The 10858-nt window shown below is 47.1% G+C and overlaps 2 protein-coding genes across 4 annotated transcripts; one reads left to right on the top strand and one right to left on the bottom strand.

The window, feature by feature from the left end:
- The first annotated feature begins 18 nt into the window (after positions 1 to 18).
- rbp5 (retinol binding protein 1a, cellular) lies at positions 19 to 4773 on the top strand. Its single transcript, XM_018738148.2, has 5 exons — positions 19 to 914; positions 1207 to 1391; positions 1935 to 2036; positions 2560 to 2604; positions 4534 to 4773. The coding sequence occupies exons 1-5, from the start codon at positions 842 to 844 to the stop codon at positions 4549 to 4551; spliced, it is 423 nt and encodes a 140-aa protein (XP_018593664.2). The 5' UTR covers positions 19 to 841; the 3' UTR covers positions 4552 to 4773.
- A 2520-nt stretch (positions 4774 to 7293) lies between these two features.
- On the bottom strand, positions 7294 to 10822 carry LOC108924895 (tumor necrosis factor receptor superfamily member 5). 3 transcript variants are annotated; one of them, XM_018736537.2, is made up of 8 exons: positions 10073 to 10822; positions 9716 to 9841; positions 9462 to 9608; positions 9094 to 9187; positions 8675 to 8733; positions 8308 to 8433; positions 8040 to 8156; positions 7295 to 7818 (listed from the first exon to the last, which is right to left on the bottom strand). In XM_018736537.2, the coding sequence occupies exons 1-8, from the start codon at positions 10155 to 10157 to the stop codon at positions 7640 to 7642; spliced, it is 933 nt and encodes a 310-aa protein (XP_018592053.1). In that variant the 5' UTR covers positions 10158 to 10822; the 3' UTR covers positions 7295 to 7639. The 3 variants fall into 3 exon arrangements, with proteins under 3 accessions (XP_018592057.1, XP_018592053.1, XP_018592047.2); XM_018736541.2 differs by lacking the exon at positions 9716 to 9841 and having other exon boundaries at positions 7294 to 7818; XM_018736531.2 differs by lacking the exon at positions 10073 to 10822 and having other exon boundaries at positions 7296 to 7818; positions 9716 to 10055.
- Between the last annotated feature and the right edge of the window lie 36 nt (positions 10823 to 10858).

Below are 10858 nucleotides of genomic sequence, written 5' to 3'. Positions count from 1 at the left end.
TGAAAACCACTTGCAGAATGTCGGGGGGGAGGGGGGAAGCGCTGGGTTGTATTTCCCCCGAGGTCGAGGGAGAGACGACAGCGCTCACACACCTCTCTAACACACACTAGGTCACACTGCAGCTCCATGTGTTTCACCCTGTTCCCTCTGCACTCCCTGCTAATGAGCTCTGTGTTTTATTAATTGGATTCTTTGACAAGCGTGACCAGATCTGCGCCTGACCGTCGTCGACCCTGCAGAGCCTGAGAAAGGCCTGGAGGGAGGTGAATAAACTGGCCCTCCCCCATCCCCCCATGTGCAGAAGAACAAAGTATGTTCTCACAAAGAAGTTCACTGGAATGGGCTGAGCTGGAGCCGAAGGGAAAGGAAAAAGGAGGGGGCGAAAGACACACAGAAAAGAAACGGAGGGAAAGCTAGAAAGTGAGAAAGAGACACTGAGGCAAGAGAGACACAAAGGTAGAAACAGAAAGAGAGAGAGACTGAGGGAGGGTGAGAAGGACAGATGGAAACAGGCAGGAGGGGATAAGGGAAGAGGAGGGAGCCGTGTGTGTGTGTGTGTGTGTGTGTGTGTGTTGGACACTCCCCAGCCAGCCGAAGGGTTAAAAGGGAGACTCGGAGAGCCGCCTGAGGTCGCGCTTCGCCTCCTAAGGGCTCGGAGTTTGTGTGCAGCGGGACGGAGCGGAGCGGAACTTGGCCGCGCGCGGAGTCGTCGCGAGGAAAAAGGAGTGGAGTGGAGTGGAGCGCGGCGCCAACGGAGACCGCGCGCCGAGACTAAGAGCGACGCACAGAGATTAGGAAAAAGAACAGGCGCGAGCGGTGCCCAAAAAGCAGAAGTGCGGCGATGACTCCGAATCTGACGGGCTTCTACCAGCTCGTCTCCCAGGAGAACATGGACGCGTACCTGAGCGCGTTAGGTGAGCGCGCGAGCCCGGCAAAGCAAAGGAGCGCAACTTCTCCCCCCCTCTCGAGTCCCGACCGTTTTCACTTCGCCGCACGAGTCTCTTCGGAAATCCTGCACACACACGATGATCATGCACGCGTCTCAAGTATCTCGAACAGTAAAGTGTTTAACTTTAACCTAGCGGAGGGATTTTTAAATGGTGGTTTCTTTAAGCGCAGGATCATGAGGATATAATTTAAATTTGCCTTTTGCGGTTTATGTAAATAAAATGTTTCTGAGTCTGAAATCCTGCCTCCTCCCTACAGATATCAACATCGCTCTGCGAAAGATTGTCTGTCTGCTCAGGCCCAACAAGCAGATCAGCCACGACCCGTCCAAGGGCCACATGGTGATCCGCACGCTCACCACCTTCCGCAACTTCGACATGGACTTCAATCTGGGGCAGACCTTCACCGAGGACCTGGGTCCCGTGGACGGACGTGTCTGCCAGGTGTGTGTGTGTGTGTGTGTCTCTCTTTCATACAGACAGGCCAAGAGGTGGATACTGTGTCTCTTTCCATCATGTCTTGGATCCACATCTTCTCCTGGTGTGGCGCTCCATTGGTGGAACTCATCATGTGTGTGTCCGTTGGGATCTTACATTTATTCATCTTAGCTGACACTTTTCTCCAAAGTGACTTAATTATTTACTCATTTTTACTAGAGCAGTTCAGGGTAAGTACCTTGCTCAACAATACTACAGCTGGAGAGGAGGCTCAAACCTGCAACCTTTGGGTCCAGCAGGTCTTACCGCCACGCTGCCAGCTGCCCCTATGCGTGTGTGTCGTGCGTGTCGCTGCGCTGCCCCGACCCGTAATTCTTCCACACTCCTTCCAAAACGCTGTAAGGCACCTCTATAAGTGTCAACCTGTGACTTCAGCATGTTTTAAAAAGCATTTTTTTCTATTTAGCAGATGCTTTTCTCCAATGCGACAACACAAAAGTGTATTACAGCGAGAGACAGATCCACTCACTCACTGTCACCCCTGTGCAGACTACAGTGGATTGGCAGGGGGACAAGCTGGTGTGCGTGCAGAAGGGAGAGAAGGAGAACAGGGGCTGGACACACTGGCTGGAAGGAGACCTGCTGCATCTGGTGAGACTGATCTGAGTGGGAGGACATGGAGGGAGGGAGGGATCGGTGTTCAGCCGGGGAAAGGAAGGGGGATATTAATCATTTGTCTTGTTGTGCGTGCGCACACACACTGGACCGCCTTGAAATAAGGAAGCGAATGTCCTTGGGTGGTCCAGCCGCAGCCGTGTGCGGAATCTCGCCGAGAACGCGCGCTCGCTGTGCACCGCGCCTTGTCCGGCGTTGATTAAATTACCTGAATAAAGACTTCTTTTTGGTTTAAATTTCACAGTCTGTTAAATTTGTTGACCGGACAACCAGCTCTTTTCACTGGGTGGACTGGATTATGTGTCTCTTTGAAGTGTCAAGGAAGGGGGGATGGGGAACTGCAAAGGGATTTGTGGAAGGAATACAGACTCTGTAGGTCTGAATAAAGAACTGGTGAAAGAGATGAGGTGGAATAGCCTTGGGTGCGAGAGAGGTTTGTGTGGATGGGGGTTTATCGGCTGTGTTGTCCCCCCCCCCCCCCCGTTGTTTTTATCCCCAGGAGATGAGGGTTCAAGATGTGGTTGCCAAGCAAGTCTTCAAGAAGGTGAATTGATGAGGCTGTGTGGAGCCCTGGGTGGCAAGACCACAGGAAATGGAACTGTGCTAGCGAACACTGGAAGATCTTCATTCCGGTGATCTCCGGTAGATATGGCTTTAGGATAAGAACAGTTGCAGAATCCCCGTGCTGTTCTAGCCAGGCGCTAAATGTCCTCTCTGATTGCATTACAGTAATTGATATTTTATCCTACGTATAATGTGCCAAAATGGGGTTAGGCTCAGTAATTCACTTGCTCCATGTACTGTTAATCTTTTCTTAAAGGAGCACTAGTACCTTGATGTGACATTAATGCGGATCGAAACCCAATTTACCTGTTGTATCATGCTGTTATAGGTCACAGTACCATAGTAATGCAATCATAGTATTGCAGTTTATTATGATTGTCCATATCGGGTAATTTTCTCCTTTCAGATAGGTTTGCAAGATCTGTGCTCAAAAACATTTGGGTCATTGTGGTACTATTTTGCTGAATTTTAATTGCTTTGTGTGTGTGTGTGTGTGTGTGTGTGTGTTTTTTTTTTTTTTTTTGCAATTGCTGACATTTAACCAGCTCATGGTACTGTATGCAGTGTATTTCATTAAGGCTGTGTGCTGCTTAATTATGGTAATCTAAATGTTAGGAAGTGGTTTAATAATGTGTATTAGCCTTAACCTGTACGTGTAGTTTACTCAATGTTCTTGTAGATCCCTTGTTAAAATATCAGTAGTAGGTGGCCACATTTCCAGTGTGCGTGAACTTTAGTATGAGTTTCTCTAATGAAGTTCCTGAATGTTCATGAAAAGTTTTTAGTCCATGATTCTTGTTTATGTATACATGTGAATTCATGATGTACTGTAATTCATGATGTACTGTATTATACAGTTATGAACCCTTGAGTTAAATTTTTTTGCTGTTTTTTTTTTTTTTAATAAAAGTACTTGCAAGAAGTACTTAGACTGGCCACCCGTTCCAATTACCAAATGCCAATTCAGAGTTTTAGCTGATGAACTGACAAGTAGTCATTAGACTCATAGCAGTAATTCACTTCCTCTGTATACTCCTTTTTTAAGGACTCTACTACCTTGCGGTTTCATGCTGTGAAAGGCGACAAAGGTGTCGTATAACAAGAAAACACGATTATGTCATGACATGTTTGCAGTTTGATACTTGCATGACATCACGTGGCTTAGACAAGAGTGACGAAGGTTGGAGCCGGCATCCGTGCTGCGAAGAGCTTGTAACGGCGTGCAGCTCTGCAGTTGCCAGCCGGCCTTGACTACGCTCTCTACAGCATTGTGATTAATACAGGGCTCAGCAGATGGGTTTCTGGGAATGTGCACGTGATTGCTTTCTGGCATGCCTCAGTAACAGAAATGGGTAATCGTTGCAAAAATTTTCACGCTGTCACTTTCGAGAAAGGAGTTGGCTAAATACTGGTGAATGCGTATGGGCCGAGTCAAAGCCAACCCATAGCGACCACTCGCGCGGTTTTTAAGGCAAGTCAAGGGAGGAAACAGAGGTGGGTTGCCAGGTCCTTCCTCTGCAGGGTGGGGGTGGTAAACACAGGGCCACCGCACCCCAAGCAGGGCTCGAACCCCAGACCTGCCACCCAGCAAGGCACCGGCCAAACCCACTGCGCCACCGCACCCCCCCGTGAATGTGTACTAGTGTAGTAACTGTTAGGGCGACTGTATTGTCCTTACCGACCCGAATGCAGTTCTGCGTGTTCCAGATGCCCTGTTGTAGACGAACCTCTTCCTTCTACATCTATCTGTTGTTAGTTGTCGGTAAAGTGCTGCCTCTCGCTCATCCTCTACCTCCGTGGAATACCTCTGTCTCCCAGCTGATGCACGGTTGTCTCCGATTAAAAGTAAATAACACGCAACTTACATTTTTTAAGATGTCTTATACTTTTTTTTTTTTTTGCTTATTAGATATTAAGTTTCATCTGATGTGTGGGGCGAAAGAAGCTGCAAATGAGCACCGACACACTGGTCTGTCTCCGCAAGGGAGCTCTTCGTCGGCCTTTTTTATTTGCATCGTTTAACGTCCTGCCAAAAATAGCTGTGGTGAAAACCAATAGTTTTGTTAACGCTTAGAATATAGGAAAAATGTCAGTCATCTCTCTGTGGAAAGTGCAATGAAAAGTGGCAACCCATGCTCCTGAGGTACTATGTACAATGGAACTAATAAAGGACTTTCCATCAAAATCACAGCAGCTCATTTAAATGTCCGGGCGGCTCAATGCACAACGCACCATTTCGTAAGTACTCCTGCCAAGGTACTCAGAATGCATGCATGCACGAGGCATCCTGGCTCACCAGCTGCAGTAGCAGCCCCCCACCCTCATTGCTGTCCGCCATCCGCCAAGCAGAAGAGAGAGACAGTCCATGTGAAACCATCACTGTTCTCGTCTAAAAAAACCCAGCTGTTGTCTCCCGACCTGCGTAGTTGTCCAGATTTCTGACGTTTATGATTACATTTAAATATTTTTATACATTTGTCCGAGGCTTTTCTACAATACGGCGTACAACCGACAGAGATGCGGATGCGGACACAGGATTCCTGAAGCACCGTCACTTAGTGTAACACCGCTGTTTTTGCTGATATGCATTACACGAGTAGCTGCGTATATAACTGATGAGGAGCCGTTGGTCTGCTTCGAAGAAACTTGGTCTCGTTTTAGTCTGTAAGTTTTGGACCAGCTGTAAGCGTTTGGAAACTTCTCTTTGATCTCCGGTTGACGCCATTTCATGAGCAGTTGATCATGTATAAAGATTTTTATTGCTTTCTTTCCAAGGGGTTGAAGAAAATGACTTTCCACTCAACCTTTGACCTCATTTACATTTATTTATTTAGCAGACACTTTTCTCCAAAGCGACATCCAACAAACTCCATGTAGTGGTTTGAGCCCACACACCTTATTCACCATGGTGACTTACACTGCTATATACACTACTTACACTGGGTCACTCATCCATACATCAGTGGAACACACACACTATGGGGAAACCTGAACAGCTTGTCTTTGGAGTATGGGAGGAAACCAGAGCACCTGTAGACTTACACTGCTAGATACACTACTTATACTGAGTCACTCATCCATACATCAGTGAAACACACACTCTCTCGATGTCACTCACACACTATGGAGGAACCTGAACAGCATGTCTTTGGAGTGTGGGAGGGAACCAGAGCATGCAGAGGAAACCCACACGAACATGGGGAGAATATGCAAACTCCACACAGACTGAGCAGGGATCAAACCCACATCCTCTTGCACCACCCAGGTGCTGTAAGACAGACAGCAGTGCTACTCACTGTACCACCATGCCACCCCATAATACACCTAGACTTTATGCCATCATGTGGGCAAATGCATTTGATCCCAAACTCCAGGGGGTTTCCTGTTATTCCTTATCTAAAAGTGTCTGGATTCTTTTACTGAAGTTTGTGTTTGCATAGGAAGTTGTCCACCCTGGGGGGTCTTTCGAGAGCCTGGCCCTGTAGAGTTTTGGAGAGCAGGCAGTAGAGCTGCTACCCTCGGACTCGAAGGTTGCAGGTTCAAATCCCACCTCCAGCTGTAGTGCTTTTGAACAAGGTACTTACCCTAAATTGCTCCACTAAAATTACCCAGCTGTATAAATGGATCGATAATGGTAGGTAATTTGACGTTCTAAGTTGCTTTGAAGAGAAGCGTCAGCATGTAAATGCAACGTAAGGACTTGAACCGTTTGCCTCTCTCACTCACATTTATACTATTTCTCCGTACCCCAGTTTTTAGCCATGTTTAGACTGCCTGTTTTAAAGGTGTTGCTGAATCTGCGTTTCGCTTTGCGCAGTCATGGAAAGTCGCTAAACCCATTTCCGGCTGCGCTACGATTGTGACGTACGCAAACCCACAGCGTCATGAGACCCGCAGCTTCCGTTTTGCACCCGTTTGATTTGAGGGAAGGGTCAGCGCAAAGGTATTTTCACATGTCGTTTGTTTTAGGAAGTATTGAACAGAGCCTAGTGAAGAGACCATTGTTGAAATTCTAAAACAGATTTGAACAGTTTGTCAGTGGTATAATTCCTCTCATTTAATTGCTGATTATGTACCCCTTGCGCCTCATTCGGCAACAAGGTCTGCACAATCCACTGATCACTCCATTAAAGTTTTTATTTTTGCATAAATCTGAATTACCGCAAACGGCCGAGCGTAAATTAAAAATGCAGACTTCCACGTTCCACTTGCACCAAATTCCTCTGCAGTGCGTTCAGGTTCATCTGTCACATCTGTCATCTGATGCAGTGCAACGCTTTTTCGAAACATCATGGCAGGTCACATACCACGTCTAAAAGCTTTCAGTGGATGTTACAAACGGTGTCGTACAAATAAAACGAGTTAATTCTGAAATGATGCATTTTAGCAGAACCCTGTAAGCAGGTGGTTTCTTTCTTCTGGTTTCCTTACTTGCAGATGGCCCCATAGGGAAAGTGTGCGCGAAGTGTGCAATAAGGCTCCACAAGTTTATATCTTTTCTGTTATAACATTTAGTTGGCTAATTCATATACATATACATTTTCAGAACCACTTGTCCCATACAGGGTCACGGGGAACCGGAGCCAACCCGGTAACACAGGGCGTAAGGCCGAAGGGGGAGGGGACACACCCAGGACGGGACGCCAGTCCGTCGCAAGGCACCCCAAGCGGGACTCGAACCCCAGACCCACTGGAAAGCAGGACCATGGTCCAACCCACTGCGTAGTTGGCTAATTGATGTTACAAATAAGCATATCTAAAAAGCAAAGAAGAGTTAATTTGAGATATTGTAATCAAGCTTTACGAAGGTTAACCTGCTTTGACCACCTTCCCAAATGTCTAAACGGTGGGCAGTTGTTGTAACTTAGTTGTTTCGATGTCTTTGCCCCTAAACGAAAAAAAAAACAACAACCATTATAAAAATAGATGGGGCCAAGGAAAACAGAAGTTCCGAATACACCTTTATTTTCAAATATACAATATTTCATTAAATCACAGAGTTCCTCTGCTTTCAGTCATGTCTCAGACCATTCGTTTTCTTGAGGTTCCGATTGGTACCGAGACGAGGAGTCGTGATTCCCTGTTGCACCTCCTCCGACAACTGACTTGTCGAGGTCTTGCGTCAGTCCCAGCGTTGACATGGCCACGCAGTCACACTCTATATCAGACATCTCCATGCAGTGACCGATGGGAACTGGGGTGCAGAGGGCCAAGAATGTCAAGGTGTCAGTGCAATACAACCTTGTTTTGATGTGCAGTCAATCAATCAAGACCTGAAAACATTTGGTAACTTAAAGATATTTGTCTCAATCAATGCAGTGTGGAGAAATACACATCATGGTAGCGCTGTATCATGCACTGCCTAAACTGTCATGGCTGAGTGGTGTGACAGATCAGAATAGTGGGTGTATTTACCTGCAGAGGAACAATGGTTCTGGCTGTACTTTTCATCATGGCACAGCGTAGGGTACTGGAGCTCGGTGTCGGGATGTGCCAGGGGTAAGGGCTCTGGCTTCACTTGCAAAAGCTTTACTGATGTGTAGATGAAAATAGACATTATTCACAGTCCTCTCCGTATGCCGTTTCTGCATGCGCTACGTACGTTTAATCCGTTATTCAGCGCAACGCATTATTATCAGTGTGAAACAGAGTGCCTTACGTCACATGGGTCTTGCATACACACCTGTCATCTTTGAATGACGCCTGGTCCTCCAATAGAAAAAAAAAATTGTGGCCAAAATGACGATGAGGATGACAGCAAAGCCTACCCCAAGACTTATAGATAGGATGCACTTACAGCTGGTCGTATCTGGTTAAACAAGGGGTTACATTTTTTTTTTTTTTCAATCAGAACTGTTTCTTAAAGAAGGTACATTAGGATGATTAAAATGAATGTTCCTATTTAGTTAAAACAATTCCCCTTAATTTTCAACAAATTGAATTAAGCACTGAATGAATACCTGTGTTGTCTGAGGTTCTTTATATTGCCCAACAACAGCAGAAATCAAGATAAATTATTATAGTATTAAATGATATACTGTTAAACATACCTTTACACTGTGCATTGGCCTCTGGAGTTCCTGCTTTTTCTAATTCCTTTCCAAGACAGCTAAGGAAGTTGCACAAAGACGTACAAATATAAGCAAAGGGTTTTACGTCAGCTTGTTCTTTTTACTCACACGCATGTGTCTTTCTACCCATAGGCATATTGCAGTCTTTCGGAGAAATGAGTCAGAGTGGTTAGCGGTTTTACTGTCAGCCTGAACAAATGCTATATACGAAGGAAATGCATAGGTCGTCCGAGGCATTTAGTGTTTTTTTCCCCGTGACATAATGCTTTCACATATAAGGTCGTAATTCAGTCTCACCTGAGACGGATAAATTTGTATATATGTAAGGGTCCCTATATATTAATGAAACCTGTGGCAGCCTGACGAGAAAGAATCCAAAAAGAGGTATCGATACTAACTTCGTGTGGTTCAGACAGGGCGTAAGGAAGTCCGTCACATCGCTGAAAGTTCCTGGGGGGCACCTCTCACATTGCGTGTCGCTTATTGCCGTGGCTGAGAAAAGGAGAGGAGACGAGCGATGTACTTCAGTGTTTTAACATGGTCTCGACGCTTGCAGACATAAACCTGGCACGCCCGAACACGATGCGAAAGAAAAGTAATTCACCGCCGTTGGTTCACACGTGTTTGATTATATGTGTTTACACTAATTTACAGGGTTTTAAATTTTCCGGGTAATTCCTGACTCGGAGAAGGGCTTCGTGGTGGTAAGGCGTTACGGCCTGACGGCGAGAAGAACGTGAGAGGAGGAGGGCAGCGCAACGCTCACGTTTCTCCTTGACGCCAGACCCAGGGCCGCATAAAGTCGCGGGGCGGCAGTGATGGCACTCGATGTCTGTACAGTAGAAGCCCTCCTTGCACTTGCACCTTCGGTTTTGGTCAGCCTTACATTCCGTGTCAGTCACGAGATTCTGGTCTGAGAGAGAGAGAGAAGCAGGAATTACTGTAAGAGAGGAAGCGGGTCGTTTAAATATAACCTCGGACTCACTGACGGAGTACAGAAGAAGTGGAAAGAGATCTAACCTTCCTGGCAGACCGTACAAGGCAGGCAGGCTGACAGAAAGTTGGCCTTGTCCATGAAATGTTCGTGTTCACAAGTCCTGCACTTAGTTTTTGCTGACCCTTGACACTCTGACTCCATGTACTTTCCTGTAGGGAGGTAGACACACAGGGCGGGGTGGAGATTGTTACACCGCCGACATGTGCGATGCCTCAACCCTGCCGCGAACGCCGCGCACGGAGCACTCATCATGCATACGGCCACACGCGTCTCACACACACACAGCCGCACAGACTGTGTATGATCGCACGGGTCCAGCAGAAGAAGTAAGTATATGTAGTACACATAAACATATGTATTACGCAAAAAAAAGCACTGACCTTTAGGGCAAACATCACAGCATTCCATCTTTGAACCCAGGAATTTGTGAGCACCACACTGATTGTCTCGTTTATTCCGCCTCATTCTCTTCCCTTCCTCTTCCCCAGTTATATGGCGGATGCTCTTGTCCGAAAGGGTCTCTCCGTCCGTCCCCCTTGTCGAATTATTTCACTTTCTCTCCTTTGCGGCTTATCGTGCGTCGGTTTCCGAAGCTCATTGGTTTGTTGGTTCTCTCCGGTGCTCCCCGACCTTCTCGGTTTTCGTCGTCGTTGCCCAGAGTGACTCTCCGTCTTCGGGCCGTTTCTCGACCGCCTTCCGCACAGCTCTGTGTATCTCTGTAGTTATCAGAGCAACCGTTTCCTTTGTACCTCTGCACGTTGGTTCTCGCCCACTTCTTTCCCCCTCTCTTCCTGTACAGTGGAAACCCCCTGCCCCCCATCCATTACGCACAGCTCTCCGTTTCTGGTTTTCTTCCTGTTATGCGAGCGGGAAGCGTACTGTACGTGGCCGCAAAGCGTGCCCATCAGGCTCCATGTGGTGACGTGTGGTGTGACCCGACTGAGCAGTGCGTTAATGGAAAGTGATCTGATCAGTGACCAGCTTTCTCTCGCGCTTTATGCGAAAGTGCAACCTCAACAATACCGTCTTAGCGTCTCGGTGCTTGAGTTTGAAACCCACGTTCGGTGCCGAAATGAGTCAGCCATCAAAGCTGGTGACTGAGCTCCCTCTTCCCCCGTGTACCCTGCCCCCCCCCCCAGCCCCCTCGGCCCGCTCCGTCGCTTTGT

The sequence above is a fragment of the Scleropages formosus genome, chromosome 18 (genome assembly GCF_900964775.1).
Source record: "Scleropages formosus chromosome 18, fSclFor1.1, whole genome shotgun sequence".
NCBI lineage: Eukaryota > Metazoa > Chordata > Actinopteri > Osteoglossiformes > Osteoglossidae > Scleropages > Scleropages formosus.
The sequence above is the reverse complement of the archived record's forward strand: the minus strand, read 5'-3'. Positions and strand labels throughout refer to the sequence as shown.